The following is a 23,774-nucleotide window of genomic DNA, read 5'->3' as shown; positions in this document are numbered from 1 at the left end:
GTCAGTAAGGAACGCTACATTTCCAAGGTAACTAACCTATTGACGTCAGAACAAAATCAGGTGATTGAAGACCCGGTTCTTGCGTCTTGGCAGGAAAGGTGGGATGAATCTCCTAAAGGTCGCTGATTTAGGTGTGATTGGATGGGTCTCCCCAATCGGTATATTACACAGTTTCTGTAAGAGAATGGTGCCTTTCGGGCGAGTTTGGTTTGGTTTCGTTTGGTCAATTCGAGTCAATGCTCGGATTGGGAGACTGATGATACAGTGGACCACGTCCTCTACGTCCGTCCCCGATATGAAGTCGAACGTTCACGAGCTCCAAGGGAACTTGAGAGAATACATTCCTTCTTGGATCTCTGTATTAATTGGATGATCCGCGAGGAGCAGTCTATAGTGGCTGGTTTTCTCCGCGCCTTTGCGGTATGTAGATCTGCAGAGGGAGTTTAATCGAGGTACTCGACCACAGTAGAATCCCTAGTGGCTAGGGTTCCAATTTAGGCATTGGATTGGTTGGAGGTAGGCGCATTGGCTGGTGGGGGTGGCCGCACCGCCGGAAAAAATTCAACACATTGGAGTTAGTCATGGTTGACATATGGAAAAATCGGCAATACTTCACAGTTTTTGGCTTGTACAATCCTCCAGGAAATTGTTCTTCCTGTGAACCCTTGGCGAGAAACATTGAACCGAATACCATTCTTGTTGGAGACTTCAACAGCCCCTCTCCAAGATGGGGTTACTCAAGACTGATTCCGTCCAGAAAATGCCTTTAACTGATGATTGATAACCTTGTGGACATTTAGATACACCACCTTTCTTCCTCTCATATTCGGGACAACTATTTGTTATCCACCCACATTTGCCTGAAAAAATCAAAGCCCACTTGCTCGACGATGTTGGTGGATGTGGTCACAGATCGCTTCTAGTCATGGTGGCCACAACAAAGGTGCCATACAATGAAAATCGAATCCCATATTGGAATTTTAAAAAGGCAGATTGGGATAAATATAAAAAGCTTACTGATTCTGTTCTTCAGGACTCTGTGATCGCAGCCTCCCTGAAATAACTATTGCAGCTTTAAACTCAGCCATCTTTTGGTGTGTTGGCAAGTGTATTCCCCGGGATCAAATAAAGAAATTCAAACCTTTTTGAACTTTAAGGCTTGTTGATCTCAAGAAAATTTAATACAAAAGCTGCCATAAAGCGGAAAATCTCCAAGGCCAGTGAGAACCTTATAACCCTTAGAAGAGACCAAGCAAGACTACAAAAAGAAATAATAAGTGCCAAGCATGCTGCTTTTAGGAGCTTCTTATCCACATTAGACTATCGAAAGGATGGAATAAAAGCGCATCGATATATATCACATCTAAATAATGATATTATTTGGAAAGTACAACAACCATTACAATGTGGTATGAGATCCCACAGTGATCCCAGAGATGTTGCTAATGCTTTATGTAAGCATTATGCCAATAATAGCCATAATATAAAAGGAGACAAATTTGTGGCAAAAACACTTCTGAAGCATCCAAAAAGCTTATACACGATAGGAAAACCATTGAACTTTTCGAAAATTACTTTACCACCCAGGAATTGGACGATGCTTTGTCCCTAACCAAGCCAAACAAAGCAGTGGGATCTGACGGAGTATTTCCAGAACTATTAATCCACCTTGGGGGAAAAAGCTAGGAAACCCTGCTTGGCACTATAAACTTGACATGGCAGGGTCATGTTTCGCAGCAATGGCGAAAGGCAGACATTATCCCAGTGTTAAAAATTGGTAAAGACACCAGTCTAGCTGAAAGCTACAGGCCTATATCCTTAACAAGCTGTTGTTGTAAAATGGCAGAGAATATGGCTGTCAACCGTCTAAACCAGTTTATTGAAACATACTGAATCGCAGACAGTGCTCAAGTTGGCTTCTGCAGACATCGAAGCCCTATGGAATAATATTATTGAACTACTCATATTCATTTAAACATTCACGTCATCCAATGGTTTCTGTTTCAATTTTCAACAAGGGACCAACATTTTTTCACCAAACATTTCTTTTATCTCATCTTCCTTGTTAAAATTCATGTGAAGCATAATCGAGGATGGTTATTATAAACCTTCCTTTTATAAGAAATTTGGGCTTTTATTTTTTTGTATCATTGCATCTCAGAATTAAATTTCGATATTTACCTTGCAGTAACATCGCAATTAATGACAAACTACGAGATCGAAATGTTATGTAAGTTAATCAGTTATCTTAACTTCTGCCAAGTCTTCTTAAAGTGCCGGCCTCCGTGGCGCGAGTAGTAGCGTCCTGTCCTTTCATCCGGAGGTCCTGGGTTCGAATCCCGGTCAGGCATGGCATTTTCACACACGCTACAAATCGATCATCTCATCCTCTGAAGCAATACCTAATGGTTGTCCCGGAGGTTAAAAAAGAAAAAAGTCTTCTTAAAGTAATATTGATTTTTTTTACTCAGTTCACTAATGGAGAATGAATCTTATAATGTTAAGGAATAAAAATTGTACTACAGGTAAACAAACAATATTTTCTTCTTATGTAGATTTCATTGAGAAAGAGAATGTACTTTCATAATAAATTGTTGACGTTAAATTGGCGCGTCGTATTTGGTAGCCCTGTTTTCACAGCGCGTTATGTCGTCCTCTAATACTTCTTTTTTAAACAAAGAAGCATTGTATATCACTATTGAATATTACAAAATAAACAGATAAGACTTTATATAAGTTTTGTTTTAAGCTATTTTGGATTACTTTTTTGTATTGAAATACCCGATGTTTCTTGGGAAAATTGATTTTTTAAAGGGATATTATTTTTTGTCTAGTTGCTATATCAGCTGTAGTGGTAGTTGATAATCGGGAGTTTGAGTGTGAGGAGTGATGAGTTTATTAAGCTACTCCGTATTATTAGTGTCTTCCAGTTGTATGCATTTTTAACCAACAGAAAAATGGAGTGGGATGATATTATTTATTTAAGTCTTCTTTTATTTTGCATTGGATTCGGACATGTTCTTCGTCAAATTAGTGACAGAGAAACCAGAAAATGGGTAGCTTCCGGCGTTGGATTTGTTATTGTTTTCTTAGTTTCGGGAAAACATATTTTACATCCAATTGTCTGTACGTTTGTAAATGCTGTTATTATTATATTTGGTGATAAAAGGTGAGAAAATAGACGACAGTCTATTTTAGTTTAATAATAAAAGAATTCTTATTTATAGATTTTACTTTTTAATTCATTGTTTTGTATTGCAGAAACTTATTATTCCTTTTTTATTTTATTACTTATGTTTATTATAAATTAGAGAATGTGCTTTTAACAACATTACTCCTTTATATGCATGCATCTTTTAATTATGTTGGCCCACTCGTTTGTATTAGATTTCAAGGTTAAACTAATAAAAACATTAACAGGAACCATTTAAATGAATAATTTATTAAGTTGTTTTAAAAACTCTGTTGTCATGCCATATTTAATTGCTTGTTTTATAAATTGATACTTAAAACTAAATTCCTGAGTATTTGATTTAATTCACTTATGCAATTTATTTGAATTGTTAAATTTTTTCTTGCCTTCTTATATAGTTTAATATTGTTTTAAACTTTTCTAAAATATGTGTAGTTTTCCTTAGAGTTTTCACTATATTGTCTGTTACGTGAAGAGCTATTTGTACTGTTGTTTTTTTTAATTATTTGGGCCTTAATGTATATATATATATATATATATATATATTTTTTTTTTTTTTTTTAATATCAGTGTGTGTGTGTGTGTGTGAATTTTTTCTCTTGATAGTAATGATGTTTCCCAGTTATAGTGGTATGTATAGATTAAGTCCGTCCTACAAGTTTTAGAATCAAAAATCTTGTGTTTCCATTACCAAAAGGTTACGGCAACACAAAACCTACACTAAAAATCAAACAAATATGATTTATCTTGAGTGTACAAAGTAAACTGTTCCAACTATAATACGTTTTGCACAGAACAAACATAATATACATTTCACATTATAAAGAATACATAAAAGCATTAAACTTATCATTAAATCCACTCTTGCCAACCACCTCATTGAAACCATATGTAAATACATAAACATTAACATGACAGTCATATTTATAAACAGCAAAGGATGTAAACTAATACAGTCGTCAACTCAAACTATACAATTTAATGAAAACATTTTAAATGAACAGACAGTTGACATCGCTTAACATTTTGAATACATTACAGAACAATTCATCAATTCCAGTGCTATCCCAGAGTGAAAGCTGGTCAAGCAGAAAAAGTGTTTTCAATTTTCATGTTAAAATTAAGTGTACTAGTAAATTTTTAAAAACTTTTCAAACTGCAATGCAGGTTCGGTTAGTTAAGGTATTGAAAATAGTTCACACATGATCTGTTAGCAGAATCTCTTTTATTTTTATATGTTATTTGATGAAAATTTGTGCTTGTCCATATTGATTGAAAGATGTTTTTAAAATCACACATTTCCAAAATATTTAAATTTAGATTAATTTACAAATTTTATTTAGTTTTTCATATCAAACAATATATTGTAAATAATTGAAAAAAAAATAATAATAATTGAAGTCTGTAAGTTTACAGTCACATAAAAACTATTAATTTTCTAAATATAAAATTTGATTTTGAAAGAAATTATACTAAATTTTTTTCCTAAAATTATTCTGATTACAAGCAGTAGAGAAAGGATTACATATTAAACTGTCACATGAAATTTAAAGTATAAAACTTTTCTATTTTGTTTTATTTTGGTGGGGTAACTTAGAATTACATTTGTTTATTCATTAGATTTTAACTTTAATTTTGTATTACTGTTTTTTTTTTCTACACAATTATTATAATAATTATACAATTACTTTTTATTAAATCTGCATAACCTAGGAATCAATTTTGCGTTTGATTTATATTCAAATTAATACTATTGCTAGATCATCAAGAGTAAATCAACACACACGCCACAGGGATGCGTGTGTAAGCATTGATATCTTCTAAATTTTCTAAATCAGGTTGTGTATGTTTTTTTAAATTATAAGTTTCTGGCACAAGATATTTATTTTACATGTAAAGTAAATTTCTTATGTAGTTATTGTTTGTTTCAATTTGGTCATTAGCATTTCTTATTTTCTTCAGTTAATAAATTTGTTAAAGAAATTGTGGGTATAACTAAATAATGTTTACAAGGTATTAATTTTTTATTTGTATGTATTTGAGAATGAAACTGTAAAATAATTATTATTGCCGATTAGTTACAATCTTTTATTTTAAAAGATTGTTAATTGATGATTTTTTTTTATCTGACAGTTATGATAACTAAAATGAACTTTGGGCTGCAGTTATCTAGTCATTTACATCCTGTAATTATTGACCCAGGCTTTTAATTAGCAGCTATCAATGTTTTGTCTAGCCATGATGCTTCTTGGTGTAATCATTTTTAGTCCTTTTATTTCATTTTTAATCCTATTGGGCGTCAGTGATAGTCTGTTAGTTACAGTTATTAACTATTTACACAAAATTGTTATCTAACAGTCATTTTAAGCCTGTAACTTTTCTAATTATTATTAAATTATTTTATTGAAAAATATTATTATTGTGAGTGTCTAAAAATAGAATGAGTAAAAATATTTTTACAATTATTTTACCTTGAACAAGATCACAGAAAAAGAAATAGCCTACAGATCCAAATTCATCCCAGTCTAGCGAACTGCTTGGGAAGAAAGTTAATAAACCAGGAGGAGGCTTTAGTACGGGTAAAATGATTAATATAAAGCTACAGTGTAATGAAGGTTCAAGGATCCAGTGGCACATAATATTAGCTAAATTAGGTCAAATAGATAAAAAGTTAGAAAATTTGGCTGCTAAGGAGGATCTTCAAGTTATTTTGTCCGAGATTCAGGTTATTACTATTCAAAATGTTGCTTTGCAAAATGAAGTAAAGCAGTTACAGGAGCATAATTGTTTATTGAAAAATCAGTTAGTGAATTGGAAGACTCGAATTGTAAAGATTTATTTTTAATGGCCTCAGGTATAATAAAAAGAGCAGTAGTAAGAAATTAGTTTGGGATTTTTGTATGCATGTCCTTCAGACTAAGGATAATATTTGATGTAGTAGAGCGCACAACTTGACAAAAAAAGGGAAAGTCAACTCGTAGTAACTCATTTCAGACAAGATATTGAACAAATTTTATGTAACATAAATAAGTTGAAAATTGTTAGAAACAAAATAAGTTGGATATATTGTTCAAAGGGACTCTTCATTGGAACTAGAAAGAAACAGGCAGTACTTGCAAAAAGGAACAGTTGGCAGAGATTACCAAGAAAGAAGAATTATGTCACATTGGACCAAATGATGTTGAATTGCGTGCATTTATGCTTACAGATGATGTGAAGTTAATTTGTCAGAAATGGGATGGTATTACAAAACTCTCAGTTGTGTGGAATGAATGTATCTAATTTATTTGAAAACATTTTAAAGAGTGGTGCATACGGATGTGTTGTGTAGTTTGGTAGGGGAAGGGGTATATAAACGTATTTATATATAATTTGTCAAGTTTAGCTAATTAAAAATTTCAACTGAGATTTTGGAAATTTATTAAGAAGCATGAAATTTTTTCTTCTCTGTAGCAGTGGGGTTAAGTATTTTAAGGCCAAACTAAAAGAATTTTGAAGGCTCCAGTAAATGGGAAGGCACAAAACTGGTTGAACTCAATGAAAACTTAAGTTTGGCCACCCTTAATGGACATATACATTGGGATGAACAGAGAGTACACATTTTTAGGTTCTATGTGTACGTCAGTCATAAATTTTTGTTACATTATGTTGGATTTGAGAAAGTTAGTTCAGGAATTGCGTGTTATTAAATTAGCTCATACCAATTGTTTTGACATTAATAATAGACGATTACTTATAATGAAAATTACTTCTGTTGTTACCAAAACTCAATTATTGAGTTAAGGTGTTTTAGAGATCAGATGTGATAAAGGAGAATGTATATGCAAAGACTTATCAGCTACTGCTAAATATAAATGAAAATATAAGTGTGGGTGTATTTGTAATGCTATTGACAATAAGTCCAGTGTGAATCATTCACAATGTCCCAAAATTAAACAAAATTGGTTTGATCCTGAATGCAGGAAGGAAATCTTATTCCTCTTTCCTTCCTGCAGTTGGGTTTTAGGCTTTTAAATTTACAATGGTAATAATTCTGTTCTTTTAAAACAGGAGTATTATGATGGTAACAAAAAAAACTTAATGTTGTAAAAGTGACTCAGATACACTCGAAGGTACCTGGTAGTTTTACTTGTTAAAAATGTTAAGTCCGTGGTTAAATGCACATGTGGTAACAAGCCTATGTTAATCACTTAAAATTTCCATAATGTATTGGAAACTTCTGCCTTAACAAACTATGCTGTAGCATTTAATCAAGATCATTTATTGAATGGCTCAATTGATAAGAAAGGATTACAGGCTTCATTAAAAAAAAAATAAGCTCCCAGCCTGGATGGGTTCCAGGCCATTTTTAAACAGTTGTTGCCTAACAAATTTTTTGGGTTGGTGGTACTAAGTTTATTTAATTAGACTTTTAAATTTTGATAACATCTGTAGCAAATTTATGGAGTTGTACTAACTTCCTCTTCATAAGAAGGATTTTTTGAATTTGTTTGCTAATTACAGAGGTATTTATTTCATTTCTGAATATCTTTTTTGGAATCCTTTAAGGAAGCCGGAATTGTGTTCTTGTAGTAATAGTATAATTTATGAATTCCAGGCTGGTTTTCACAAAGGATCCTCTGCTGCTCATAACAATTTCAGTCTTCACCATACAATAAATTTAAAAGTTCGTGAGGAAGGTGTGTGGTTTGTTTAGTGATTTGAAAACCATTTTTGATAATGTTAATAGGCAAGAGGTCTTCTTTAAACTGTAAAATAATAAAAAAATGAGTTATATGCTGTTCTAAAATAACGATATTAGTGTGGCATGTAAGAGCTGCATTTGCCTAAAGGAAAAATTTATTTGCTGAGTTTTAACTACCGAATTTTAAAAATAATTTTCATTAATTATATCCATTTAATTACCTGGAATAATTTTATATGGCCTCCTCTTAACAGGGGAAGCCATTATAAGGGATAACTCTGTGCTACCACCTGATGTATGCTAAAATAGGGAAGAGAAAATATGGTTTTGTTTTGAATATACCATCCATGGTAGTAGGAGTTATTCTATAGTTTAATTTTTTTTTATTTTATTTTAAATTTGTGCCTTTTATTTATGTATTGTCTGCTTTTGATGTATTATTCCAAATCTATAATTTACAGTTGTCAAATAATGGATTAATTGTACTGGAAGTAAATAATTTTGTTTTCTTGTGTGTTGATATTTGGTGCCTCAATCTGGCAGGTGACCATTTGGCCATGCCTTGTGTATGGAAGTTCATTTATTTGATATAATAGTTATTTTTATTTTTTCTATTTCAATTTTATATAATGTTGTTTTTACTTTTGTCATTAAATAAACACACTATTATTATTATTATATATTTTTTTCTTTTTTTTTACATTGCTTTAAGTTTCTGTTTTCTATTGAAATGTGCCATCACTGAATATATCTTATTGTTTACTGGTTTGAGAAATAAATAGTTGTAGCATTTTGAATGAATGTGCTTTATAGAATGCATGATAGAAAATTGGTGTATAGAGTTGCAGTAATGTTAGGCTATATTGAAAATGCTGGCAATGCTGGTGAAATTTTTCAGCAATTGAATAAAATTTTAAAAAAATATTATGCTTAGCTAATGGTATGATTGAAAATCGTTATTATGTTTATATTTATTTTCATATCTACAGAAAAGGGGGGGGAAGACTGATTTAAAAATTCTAAATTTTTTTTTCACTTTGATTTATTTGACGCGCTTCTCATTCCTCTTTAGTCTATGCAGTCTTATAATAAAACAGAATAAAGAATCTATGTTTTTACTTTTTTTACTCCTAGAATCAAATTCACTAAACCTGTTACATCTTAGTATTTCACCCATCAACTTTGTGATTTTTGATTCAGCCTTGTGACAGAGCCTGCCCCAGGTTTTTTCTTTGTTTTTTTTTTACAGCAAGTCTGCCTAATTTCTTTTTATCTTCCTGTATCACCACATTTACGATGTCTTTGTTATTTGATTTTCTGATTTCCCTAAAGTCCATGTGCTACCACTTCCTATAAATATTCTTAGGATTTTTTTTTAAATTCCAAAATCACAGTTATCAGACGATTTTGCCTGTATTTTGTAATTTTAGCTCATAAATTACATAAATTTGTGACATGTGATGTATTTTATTCTTCTATCTTAATGTTCAGCTCTCAATATTGTTATTTATATCATATTTGGTTATCTTTGTTTTAACTCCTTTTTTTATAATTTCAAATTGAATTTATCCCTGAGGAATTAAGTTATACTGATTCATAGTTTCATCTAAAATTAACGAATTTTAATATTAAAAAATTTTTTTTTCACTGGATTGTTACTTTGCTCTCAAATTTTTCTTTTTACTTTATTGGATTTTCCATACCCAAATTAAAAAGCTAAGAGGTTACATTTTTTTCATTCCTGTACTGCAGTTTATCTTTCTTCATTTTTCCATCTGAATTATAGTTGATTGTTGTTCAAATGATGAATAATTGTTCTTTCCCTGTATTTCAATCTTATTTTAATTAAAATATTAACTATTCATTCAACATTATCAAATACTTTTCAGGTTCAACAAATGCCATTTATTTATGTGTTTTCCTTCAGTTTGAATTTTAAAAGTTAATCTTTAAATTAAAATTGCCCTTTGTATTTCCATACTTTTTCATAAACAAAATTAGTCTCATCTATTCAATCTTGTTTTGGAAACATGAGATTTTGAAGTTGTAGTTTTTAATTCTAATATTTATCAGCATATTTATTGCATTTTGTTGGTATAGTAAATAAAATATTGTTTTTTAAACCAGTAAAAATTAGTATAAGTTTAAATCTGTGCTAAGATAAAAAATTATTTAAACATTGAAAACTATTTCATCCAGGTAATGAAAATTCCTCATTTATAACACCAAGTTTCAAATTGATCATTTAAAATTGAAAACATGCATATGTAAAAATTATTGTAAGTCCTAGGTCTTTGAAGTCATTTCCACCTCATTAACTTATTCATCTGATTTTATGAAAAACTTAACTTTATCAGTGCCTGATTATACAAGTTGCTGCATCAAATGAGTTACTATAACAATTTTTGTGAAAAATAGATAATCCATTATAAAGATAAAAATCAAAATCAAGTGTGGACCCATGAATACTTTTGTAAGTTGTTTTATTTTTAGAAATGTCTGTTTCCTGACAGGTACCTCAGAATGATCAAATTTGAATGATCATCATATTCCCTCCGTATAGTTGGAAAGTAAAAACATTTCACGTAATGAACATGAAATTATTATTTTTTTTATGTATGAAATATTTTATATTTTTATGTGCGTGTATATAATTATATAAAGTAACAATGTGTATGCTGTTTTGTGTCTTGAATCAAAATATAGTGGGAACTACATTAGCAATTTATTATAATTATTCTTTACTTACATTGTATATGTATTTTTTTTAATTGTTTTTTTATCAGAGCAGACAACTTAGTTATTGCTTTGTTAGGTAATGAATTCATGGAAATAGGAATAACCTTCTGTATTTTAATAATAGATTAACATAAATTAAAACATTAAATTGTTTTACATTATGTAATTTTTTTAAATGATTGAATATTGTGTCGGATTTATAATCAAATTGTGTCATTCATTTTGTTTTATATATATATATTTGTAAGTTTAATTTTAAAATAATATTAATTATGTATTTTTGAGTACACTTATTTATTTTTTTTTTTTTATAAAGTTGTTTAAATTAAAATATTCTGAGTTAATATTTTATGACCTGTAATAGTACAACTATGTTTCTGATAATATATTGTGTTCAGAAAGTCACTGTGCAGTATGCATAAGAATTGTGTGGTGTATTTTCTGTTCTTTTAGCAATAGATTGGCATTGCTCAGTTATAAACCAAGACATCAGTTGTTGAGTATTGATTGAACATACTTAGTTTTGTTTATCAGAATCAATAATTGTGAGAAATGTAATAGTTCTTTTGATTGAGGAATGCGTTTTTCTCGTTTTATCATGTCTTTCGTGAAGGTGACAAGTATACAGTTTAGTAAAGCACAAGTTTTCTGAAAAGTTTTCTAATACTCCTGTTCCTCACTGCATTGCAGTTCAAACTCTTATAGAAAAATTTTGAACAACAGGCTCTGTTGTAGACGCTGATTGAAGTGGAAAACTAAACAAAAGCTGCTGTATATTTTGGATGCTGTTGCCGAAAAGTTCGTCAAAGTCAGTGTGTAAGTTAGTACAGCAGAAAGGTGTCAGTGCTGCTGCAGATAAAGCTGTAAGGAAAGAACCGAAATTTATCTCTCACAAAATAATGTTTATTCAAGAACTGAAACTTATAGATCATGCCAAAAGCTTATATTATTGTCAATAGTTTAAACATTCTATTAATCAAAATTCTGTAGGTATCCTTGACTTCATGTTTCTTTACAGATGAAGCATGGTTTCATGTGTGCGGGTGTATATTAATTAAAAAATATACGACTGTGGTTGACAACTAACCCCCATGAATTACACGAACAATCTTTACACAAAGCAAAAATTTGAGTCTGGATCAGTGTGAGTAGAAAGCACATTGTGAGTCCAATCTTTTTTGAAAATATAATTAATTGTGATCATTATTGTGCTGTTTTAACAAACTTCATTAGTCAGTTAATAGAAGTGGAAGTCAATCATAGTTGGTTCCAACAAGATGACACTGTAGTTCATACTGCTAACAGATCTTTATGAAACTATCTTTAGTTATGAAACAGACTTTATGAAATATCTTTGGTGAACCAATCATTTTGAGGGGTTTGTGGTCTGCACAATCGCCCTGTTGTGACCTGCACGATGGCTCTTTTCTGGGGAGGGTGGTTGGTGATGGGTGAGTGGATACTGCCATTGGCGATGGACTTTGCCCAGTTGGGAATACTGCTTTGCTCCTTTTGCGGGGATAGCTATCAGCATAGCAGTATTAAATCCTTTCATACAACAGACACATCAATAATCTAAGCAACTTGTTTGTACCCCATAAATACACAGAATATAACCAACCTTCACCACTGAATATGAAAAAGAAAAAAGTAAAATCTTGGATTTTGTATGGACACAGATACATTCAAAATCTACAGAAAAACTACCTCAACTGATAATCTCACACACTTGCTTGGCTTGTTGCTTGGCATTAATCATGCCAAGCAACAAAAACCTTCAGCACTCAGAAGCAGACACGTGACATTTCACTTTTCATAAAATGACTAGATAAATATTTTAATTAAAATAAAAAAATAAACTGGCCACAACATTGTATTCAGAACCATTATTAAACAAAATACATATTCTCAAACAAAAATTCACATGAGCAATTAACAAATTTTATACACCTAGTGTTACGAACTTCATTACTTAACCTGTCACAAGTTCTGTATAGGACAAATGAAGAGCTGTTTTTCATAATGATAGATAATACACACAAAAGTACTTCCACCATTGTATCCATTTTCACAAACCACTTCATTGAAACAAGCATTGCATCACAGCATTAACTGTGTGAAAATTGTAGACATAAAAATTACACATGAATGAAAAATTACTATTTATGTTGCATAATTTTTTTTTTTATAATTCTATAAACAACATAAATCCATCAAACTAAATCAGTCACCAACTGTACATGCTGCAGCACAATAATAATTTCAACATTTCCAGTGACAATGCTGAAGAAACTTGATTTAGAGCAAGAAAAATTGTATTTGTAAATTGTAGTCCGATTTGGCTCTATTTAGAATATATATATATATATGCAAAAACTATACCCGCTAGGTAACACCTGTGTCAAGATATTTATAAAACAAACAAATATACAGACTCTCTTCTTCTATATAAATATATATATATAAAAGGCAGTGTTCATATGTGTGTCTGCTATAGACTAAAAAACTACAGGACCAATTTACATGTGGGAAAAAAGGACAAGGGGAAAAAGAAAATGGAAGAGGGGAAAAGAGATAAGTAAAACGTTAATTTTGTGAAGTTATGTAATTTTCATTTTTTTAATGTTTTATCAAACTTTCAGTTATATTTTTTTAATATATATGTATATACATACATACATACTCAAATCTAGCAATATTAAAGTATAATATATTTGCAAGAAGTACACAAGAAAATTGCCATGTTATATGGTCTAAGTCTAGGTTTGAACTAGGTCTGAATTAAATCTGATAATTAAAATTATATGTGGTTTTAGTAAAAAATAAAAAATTAGTAAGGTTATTCAGTGATTGTCTGAAAGATGTTAAATTTAACCAGTTGGATTCATTCAGTAAATTAAATATACTTTTTTCCTGTTTTTTGTTTCAGATCAATTCATCTGTTCAGTTTTACGTTTACATTTTTGTATTTAATATTCTTCAGAACTACAATATATTTTGGTATACCATATCCCCCGCCACATACTAATTTAATACAAATGATATTAACGCTGAAAGTAAGTAATTAATTATTTGTTATTAATTCAGTATATTTTTAATTTTTGTTTTATTCCGTAATTTAGAATCAATTTGGTTGTGTTATGGTGTGTGTTTTCATCACTCTTCAATGCAAATGTCAGAGGCTTCTTTCTATCCCTATATGTTGCGTATTTTTCATTTGACTGTTATGAAAAAGAAATGTTTTACTTCAAAATGGTATTTTTTTTTCAAATAGTTGTTTTCTGAAGGAAAGTTTTTGTTTGAACTTTTATAAGAGAGTATGGAAAGAGTTAGAAAAATAATCATTTTTAATTCATTGGATTCATAATTAGATATAAAACAACACATGGTCTTACTGAATTAAAATTAATTAATAATTGTATAATTTTGGTAAGAAACTGTGTTTGAAAATTACTTTTGAAAAATTAATCTCTAAAAAACCACTCAACAGTAAGATTTACAGTTATATTAACTATGCAATACCTATAGGAAACAAAACTGTTTAATTTTGTACTGTTAGTTTTGTTTTGATTCTATATAACACTGATAAAAAAATTAGTCATAATTAATTATGGTATCAACAATTTTCATTGATTACTAGTTTAAATAATGAATGATTGTTTTAAATATGATCTTTATTTGTATATGTCTATACCTAATTATTACTAATTAGTTTATTTTTTTGGCTGATGTTTTTATTGGCTAATTCTTTGTTTGATAACATAGCAGACAGCTTTCTCTTGATATCAGAACTATATCAACACATACACAATGAATAAATAAAATACTTTTTTTAAGATGAATATTTATTTCCTGTTATTATTCATTTAAAAAAATTGTTTTTCCTATTATTGAAGTTATAACTTTAGTGTAATGATTCCAACTTTCATGATTACAATAATTTGGGATTAAAAACTTATATTAATTTCTTTAAATCTTATACTAAATTTTATTTTTTTTGTATTTTTTCCATGTTTTGAATAATGGTTACTCATTCTATCATTCATATGTTTATTGTTTTCATTTTTTCAACTGCGTAAATACTGTTGGAACTATTTTCTAAAGAAAAAGGTACAATTATTATTGCTTTATACTATATGTACCAGCATTTCTTATGGCTTTAATGCATGTAAGATATTAAGTGGGAATATTCAGAGTTGTCCATGAGAATATTGATATTCACTATATGCCTATGGTTAACAAAATGAAAGCGTCACTGTGACATCTTGGATCAAATATTACCTGCAATTTAAAGGTTTTGGCTGGCTGTTTAGTACATTTATCTTAGTGAAGAAGTTAATGGAAAACCTAATAACTTGGCATTAGATCTTGTTATTCCAAGGAATGGCAGGGCAACTTTTGTAAGCAATTTGTGTTTTGTTTGAGGTTGCTATAATCATTTTGTACGCATTATTTTAATTTTTCTTTTCTCTTTTGTTTATTTCAGCTTATTGGTCTAGCTTATGAGGTACATGACAGTGTAGCAGCTGCTAGAGAAAAAGATTTGAATGATGATTCACCGCATTCTGAACTGGAAAGCAGTCGTATTGCTACACCAGGTTTTATTGATATCTTCCAATATGCTTTTTGTTACATTGGTGTTTTAACAGGTCTGTATTTACATATTTCAGTTTTAATAATTAATTATTTTCTTACCAAATAAAAATATTATTATTTTTTTAAATTAACATTTGCAAAATAACTGTTACTTCAAGAAAAATTTAGGTCATTTTTCAGATTAATTATTTACTTATTAGTATGTTAAATAGTGAATCAACTTTTTTCTTTTTAAAAATAATAAATTACATGTTATAGAAATATTGTTGTAAAAATGATAATAAATAAATAAATTGCATTACATATATGGTTGTATTAAATATAATGATTCATTATATATTAGATTAATGGTAGATTTATTGAAGTACCAATTTTTTTCTTAAAAAGAAAGCATTAAATGCGATTAAGATTAAGTTTAATGAACTATTCTTAATACCTGCTTAAAAATTATGAATCAGTGGTATTTATCATTACTTTATCTACTTTATTTAACATTTAGTTATTGATTTAATAACAGTTAAAATTTTATTTTTGAAATAATGAATAATAAAATATATGATTCAATGTAGCCATTAATTAGAATTATATTTTAATGATTACAGAGCAAATGAATCCAGTTGTTTATGTTTAGGTGTTACATTTGGTATTTGATAGTCTTTATTACGTTCCTAATTAAATTAATAGTAATACCGAAGTAGTTCTTGCTGGAGAATCAGATTGTTTTTATTAACCTTTGCAGATCATGTAGCCTTGAAACTGGTTACGTACGGCGTCAGTTTTAAAACGCTGTTACAAAATCATTTTATATCACATCTAAGTCGGTTATTTTTTTTTTACAGTTTTATTACACAATTTGAACAATGTTTATACGATGTAAAATGTTTTATTTAGACCAGAAAGAATATGAACATTTTTTTCTCAGAAATGTGCTTGTGTGTGTGTGTGTGTGTGACTTGTGTATTATAATTGCTATGAGGATTACGGATTTACTTATTATTTACAAAAATAGCTTATCTTACTAGCAACCGATGTATTGAAACACATAATAAATTATGATTTACGGCACACAAAAAAAAAGGAATTTGTGGTCATAAATACGTCACATTTACTTGAGGTCTATAAATATCGTTTCAGACAAATGATATCGGTAAACATGTAACACATATCAATTCGTAATGAATAACAGTATACAGTAAAAATGGTTTTTTGTCAATCTGAATAGCCTTTTGAGTGGTGGGGATTTTTATAAAATGTAGTTTTCTGAATCTACTTTCAATTATACTAACATATGTTACTAATCTGTGATTTATGACATGGGTTTTTCATCATATTTTGCCCAATTTTCAACCGATTTGCTTGAAAGTATTATTTTTTAAATCAGCAAACTTTGTTTCATAAAGACAAAGCAAAAAAAAAATTTCGCTAATAAAAAACGCGGTAGAAATTTGCAAAAAAAGTTCTGCAATTAAATTATCGTAATTTTTGTACTTTTACAATTTTTTTGTTACAGTCATAAAAAATATCCAATCGTAATGGTTTTTTCTTGTCAGAATCTGTTAAATCTCTTTAATATACTGTAATATTTTGAAATTTTTTTCACGAGGGTAGCATAAGATTATGAAGGGAGGCAATATCAGATACCAACATATTTTCACGGAGCGCTAATCAACCATGGATCATGGTGATGGGAAAAGGTTAAAACAGATAATGATGAACTCGTCCTACCAAACAATGTTCTTTTGGGTTTTATTAATAAAGATTACCCCCCAGATAAGTCCTAAGCCTCAAGTACCAAGAGTGCAATCTTTCTACAGATTTCCATATTCTCTTAGTCTGGATCCATTGGTCATCCAGCTTTATTCTACAGAATACCACCTTCAAGAAAGTGATTAGAGATAATTAACGAGAAAAGATTGATCTCAAGAGTATTACCATGAAACAAGACGAAAACTCTATCCAAACTAGTTCTTCAAGACCTCTTCATTTATAGAAAGCATCCATCTTATTCGCGATCTATTGGAATCTGCCTTTATTCATGATGAGAACAGAACAATTAGTAATTAGCAAAAAATTGATTTTTGTCCAATTTCTGAAGTCCACTTGAAGTGAGTCTTAGGTTTCCTGAAGAGAAACAACTTTCACTAATGCCTATTATCATGTAGTGTGGGAATGCATTTAACTGATCTACAAACTCTTCAGCCTGAATCCTACTACAAGTTTAGTATTAATATGAGGGTTTTCCAGAAGGAAACTGAATTTTATAAAATTATTTTTTTTTTTTTGCTATATAGGTTATATCAGATTTATCCCCTTCAAAGTAGTATCCTCCACTGTTAATTATACACTGCTTGCAATATTTATTCAGCTGTAAAAATGCATTGCTATTTCATTGAAGAGTCTGTAGGTTCTACAGACTCTTATAATAGCTTTTATTGCCTAGAAACAACGTCCTTTTCCAAGATAGTGTTCATATTCAGAAATAGAAATAAGCCTATTAAAGAAGCTAGAGTAAAAAAATTATGTTATATTTCACTAAAAATCTCAAATGATAAACAGTTCAAACATATGGAAGCATTGTCATGATATAACATCTTTGCTTTAGCTTGCCCATGCATCTATCTTATTTCTTCTTTGTTACTGCTTCCCTCAAATGCTGCTACATTACTTACAAATAAAAGTGTTATATAAGACTATGTTATGACTGCATGAGTTTACTTAAAGACAGTGATATGATTCTAATCAAAAAAAGAAGATAGTCATAACACTGTACAGACTAAAATTCTTCTGCATACATTTTTGGCTACATTTTCAGAGTTTCTGGAAACATCTAGCAATATGAAGTAAAAGTTGCACAAACATATTACTCTTCTAGAATCTTCTTTTTCTTTACTTATCAAATTTGTCTGAGCACCAAATACAGTGTCACTTAAAACGTTTACATCCTGTTTATGAAACAACAAAAAATGAATGATATGTGGCAAGTGGTATATTGTTTATAAAGAATATTACTACTTAGTTTCACTAGCCAATAGTAATAATGAATGGTAAAACATTAGCATTAGGGGCTATTTTATTAATGTTGTTAGGTTTTTTTTTATTATTATTAATCTCATATATTGTACTATTTTACTGAAATTAATCTTTTTAGGATTTATATGATTTCTGTGTACTTTTAAATTCAATAAAAATAAACCATTTAGTACAGAATATTGAAATAAGACATACCTTCCCATGAAAGTACTTTGGCAGGATCCTGCATCCTCAGTCATGATTGAAATATTATATTTCAGTTTATATTCTGGTCAGTTATATATTATTATATTTGGTTAATACCCTCTACTCGAGGTTTATGTTTATTGAATTTAAAATATAAATAATGTCTTATTTACATACTTTACATAAGTTAGTTTATAGTTTCAATTTACAAACTTTGACAGTGTTTGTTTTTATTATAAGTAAATACCAGTTACTACAGGAGAAAAAATGTGTGTTTAAAATTAACTAATCAAAGTTCATGTATATCCATAAAATTCAATTTATAATTGGCAGAAGCATAAACCATTTAGTATCACTTCAAAGACAAGGATTATTAAAGAAAGAAGTTAACTGTTTTGGTAATAATTGTATAAAAAATGTTCACTAAAGTGAAAGTGTTTATAAAGAATTGTACTAGAAACATACAAATAATATAATAATTAAGATATTAAGGGATGAATAATGTTGGAGATTTTATTATGAGAAAATTAAATCTAAGAATGAGGCTATGACATTTTAAAGACACAACCATAGTAATTTTCATTAAAGTTTATTTATATGTTGCATACAAATAGATGTATTTATATGTGTGTATTATTTTGTTTTCAGGGCCTTATTATAAATATAGAATGTATTGTGATGCATTCAATACTCCGTTCTCAGAGTATGCTGATTGTTTAAATGAAACTTTTAATAAATTAAAACCCATTCCATTCTTCATTATCTCATTTTTGATATCTTCTTATTACTTCCCACTTTCTGTAAGTAGATTGTAATTGAATATTGTTTTTTTTTTTGTGTGTGTGTGTGTGTATATATATATATATATATATATATATATATATTTGTGCATGTTTTATGTGTCTGTTGAGTTAGTAAGTAGTATATGTTGACCAAAGTAAAGTCTATGATAAGTTGAACATTTTGTTCTTTTGTGAATATTGGTTGATAACTTTCTGATAGAGTGAGATGTCATCATCTGTACTTTACACTGAATTTTATTAAAAAATTAATTATTTAAGAAAACTATTGTGGTTGTATTCAATTAATTGGATTTATGTGCATACGTGCTTGGATTGTCTATTCAATAGAGTGCAGAATAATTTTTAGTCTGTCCAAGAAAGGAATGATTTACATAATAGACCATACGTGATGTAAAATATATTCACCTTGAAATTCAACAAACTTGCCATATATTTGAAGTTTATTTAATACTTCCAAAATTAAATTCAGTTATTCGGTCCCTAAAATACTACTATACTACTGGTATCATTTTAGATGATACCATATATCATCTCCAACAATATTTCTTAATGATTGGAGAATTGTTAAAAACAAATGTTCTTTCCTTTCAAGCTCTTTAATATTTGGAAATTAGAAATAGTCAGATTGAAGGAAAAACCTTGTAGTATGGATGTTATTTGCACAAAAACTACATTTTTCAAAGGCGCTTTATCTAGCAGTTGTTATATGTGAATGTATATAAGATACGATTACCTTAAAGTTAATACAGGATGGTGCACAATAAATTCACACATTTGAATTTTGGATTACATATTTATTTTTAAATTTAATATAATTAGAACTTTATTTACCAAATACATTGTTTGTGGAAAAAATATGTCATTGCATGACATGTTCAATATGGTCTCCAGTTACGCCTAACAACTTCTACAAGGTGAATGTGTAAGTTTCTGATAACTGTGAAACAAGTCCTCTTGAATCTGTATACACAACTGAACTATCCATGCACACATTTCTACAAGGCAGGTCTTAATGGAAAAATTAACAGCAACATTTTTCTTAAACATCCCTGTAAAAAAAAGCCACAAGGATTTAAATCTGGGCTCATAGAAGGTGGTCAAAAGAAACCTCAATTGTAGCAGCCCAGATAATGATTTGATATGCAATTACCAAAAACTGAATTTAAAAAATCCAACACATTAGTAGCATGAGGGGTTGCACCATCTTCATAAACCATTGAGTATCTATAGGCAACTCAATCACAGGCAGAGTTTGAGTAGAAAATCATTCCTTAACATATCCAATTAGCATGGAGAATTAACTGTATCATTGAAAAACAGTGATCCTGTCAATCTCTTACTGGATAAAAACTGCCCACTTTGGCACATGTTGTAGTTTTTCATGCATGACTTGTAGTGCTGCTGTCACGCAATTGTGGATATTTTGTTTAACAGTCCCATGAGTATGAACATAGGGCTTGTCTGAAAACCAAGTGTTGAACGAACAGAACATCATCTTTTTCTTCCGATCACTGTGTGAACTCCAATCTTTTTTGTTTGTTAGGTTGTGTTAACTTATGCAGGACAGTCAGTTTGTATGGAAACAGCTTGAGATCAGTGTGTAACATTCTTTGTACTATACAACGAAATATTCCCATTTCTTGTGAAGCTCACAATGTAGACTTTCTTTGATTACATTGCATGGCAACTCGAAGTGCTTTGATATTTTCTGGAGAACAAATGAGAGCTGCTTTAGGTTATTCTCTTCTTTTATGTTGCCTTCTTCCTTAAATGTATGGTTTAAACAGAGAGTGGTGTTTCTTTATGAGAGTCCATCAAGTGTTAAAATGAGATTGAAATTGTTGCTTAGTCACTGTAACAATTTTGATTCAGCATAGTAAAGTACAACTTAACTATGCTGTGAATAAGACAAATATCTGTGATCGGCCATAGCCCAACAATATCTGATGTGCTGCGGAATCAGAAGCAAATACAAAGGCTAGGCGACAACTCCGGTATTTCCAGAATGTAGGGATTATGCGTGCACAATGTAAAACACCGGTAAAAAACACTTATTTATATTCGACTTTATAGATTTGTCAATCTATCGTGTGCCACCCTGAATATAAAAATAATATTGCTTTTTTGCAGCTTCCTTTGTTATCTTTCTTTCAATACCTACTTTAATTAACAAAGAAATTTATAGTAATATCTTGAATTAACTGTTTGTATATTTGAACATCATTTACCTTTCCCCCAAAAAGTTATGGCCATGACCTTGGTTGTTGACATTTAAGTCTTGGAGATGTGAATTATCTAAATGATACCACTGGAAGAATTATTATCTGAATGATTAGTTGTGTAACATGTACCTATTCATTCAAAAAAATATATTAGATTTTTAAATTTTGAAAATTTTAATTGAAAGTGTTTCCTAGTTTATAATATTAATCTTACATATTCCATTGATATCTAGTAGCTGGCATTATTTGATCTGCTAAAATTAGTTCCTGAACATGATCTACAATTTCATAAAGTGACACTTTTGAGGAACTTTTAGATTTTACTGCATTTTGGGTCTCAAAATCTCCACTCTGATAGATCTCACAGTGCTTCTCCCACAGTTTAGTATAAACTAACTAAATCTGGACGGTTGGTATGTGGTTAGTTAACTGCATAGCCTTTTCCTTACAAGATTTTATTATAAATTTCTCTTCTTTTTCTATTAATCTTCACATACCTTTTCATTTCATATTTTATCAACTCCCATAATTTTCAGCATCCTCCTATTATTAAGGCTGTATTCATATTCTTACAGTTTTCCTTATTGTTTATGCTTCACTACCATGAAGCAGTGCACTCTGCCCTATACATATTTTTAACAATGTATTATTATCCTACATCTTTCTAATTCTGTGATCCATATCTGATTCTAGCAGACTTTTATTCTAAATGAAAGCAAATCTTGCTTCTCTCTGTATTTTTAGTCTCTGCTTTACTTTGTTTATAGTTTTTAATTTTCTTACTACAAACAAAAATTTGTGTAAATTCTTACCAGAAGAGTTCTATCATAATAATATCTACGATTCCTTTTCTTTATATTTAATTGCTCATTTTCTTCCTTTCTCCCATACATCCTTAAATTTCTTTCAATTATATCGATTTTCAAATTGTCTTTTTCTCTTAGTAATAAACTCATATCATTCAGAAATTCTTCTTCCTCATTTTTGTTTTATTTTTTCTTCTTGGATACTATTTCATTATCAATTCTTTAATTTCTGTATAATTTTTTCTATATAGAAGAAAAAAAATGGCAAAATAGTAAATTCTTGTTTCTTGTTTTACTTCTTAATCAGAGCTTGCCTATTTTCATTTTCTGCTCATTTTTCTAGTATCTGATTTCCCTCTTTTCTTTTATTACAATCCAGTTTTCCTTAAAATTTTAAACATTTTGTTCCATTCTACATTATCAAGTGTAGTTCTCCAGATTTATGTTATATTCCACTCCCAGAAATAATAATTCTTGTATATGAAATTAAAATACATCTTTCATATAGACTGTTCTATTCTTCTTGTTCTCCCTTTTAATATTAGTCTTGAACCAGAATGGCTTTCTATATACCTTTTTTCTTTCCTAGATAAGTTATCATCACCTAATAGTGCTCCATCAAACATTCTGTTCATCTGTAAATGGTGGGTATTTTGTGTGTATGATATTTTATATTAACATTGTGTAGTTCTCACATGTATCTGCTCCTGCTTTCTTTGGTATGGATTTATATATTCTCATTTATTTGTATCAAATTCACATTTTTAATTCTTAAATGATGTACATGTGTTAAGCGTTTCTATCGGATCGACCTCTGTGCTAACTGTTCAAGGTAGTCTGGGCCAGTCGCCTTCGAGATGCCGACTCAGACAGTCCAGTGCTGTTACTAAACGTATTTCTTAAATCTAAACGATATGCTGTTTCTTATACTGTACTCTTTCAATAAATACAACTTATAACTTATTGCGTGAATATCTATTTCACCTTGCCTTAATTCTCAAACATTTTTTGGTGACCCAACGTGATTATTTAAACGATTATATTAAACAAAGTTTCGAAACACTTCGCTTTCAAGATTAAGTGTGTATTTAAATGGAACTGTATTAAACTAGTTCGAGATTTTCCATATAATTAACTATTTAGTCTCGAGTGCTGTGTATATACGTGTTTACGTTCACCATTTACGCAAAGATAAACGTTCGACGTATGGATATTCAAAATCTGATCTTCCAGCAACATCATCTCAGATCGCATTTTGTTTCTACACTTATGTCTTCATTTATGCTTCCAGACATTCGCAACACATAGGTAGTCAAATCTTTCTTCTACTTACGTTAGTTTGGCCAACGTGTCAGGTTCTGGTGAGAAAAATATGCATTATTCGACGCAAGTCATGTCATATTTTATAATGTATATCTGTAAGTAATGAAAGTTAATTTATTGTACCTTAACATTGACGCAAGCCACTTACGTAAAGTATTTATATTTAAGCTTATGTTCAGTATTGTTTAAATA

General features: G+C 29.7%; 1 protein-coding gene across 1 annotated transcript in view; it reads left to right on the top strand.

Annotated features, from left to right (window-relative positions):
• The first annotated feature begins 2,868 nt into the window (after positions 1–2,868).
• Positions 2,869–23,774, top strand: part of frj (membrane bound O-acyltransferase domain containing farjavit) — a 34,308-nt gene continuing 13,402 nt past the window's right edge. The window contains exons 1-4 of the mRNA XM_075375855.1: positions 2,869–3,169; positions 13,546–13,672; positions 15,103–15,265; positions 19,077–19,228. Coding sequence (XP_075231970.1) covers positions 2,958–3,169; positions 13,546–13,672; positions 15,103–15,265; positions 19,077–19,228 — 654 coding nt within the window. The 5' untranslated portion in view covers positions 2,869–2,957. The remainder of the gene's footprint in view (positions 3,170–13,545; positions 13,673–15,102; positions 15,266–19,076; positions 19,229–23,774) is intronic.

The sequence above is a fragment of the Lycorma delicatula genome, chromosome 9, assembly GCF_047948215.1.
Source record: "Lycorma delicatula isolate Av1 chromosome 9, ASM4794821v1, whole genome shotgun sequence".
Taxonomy (NCBI): Eukaryota; Metazoa; Arthropoda; class Insecta; order Hemiptera; family Fulgoridae; genus Lycorma; species Lycorma delicatula.
The sequence above is the reverse complement of the archived record's forward strand: the minus strand, read 5'-3'. Positions and strand labels throughout refer to the sequence as shown.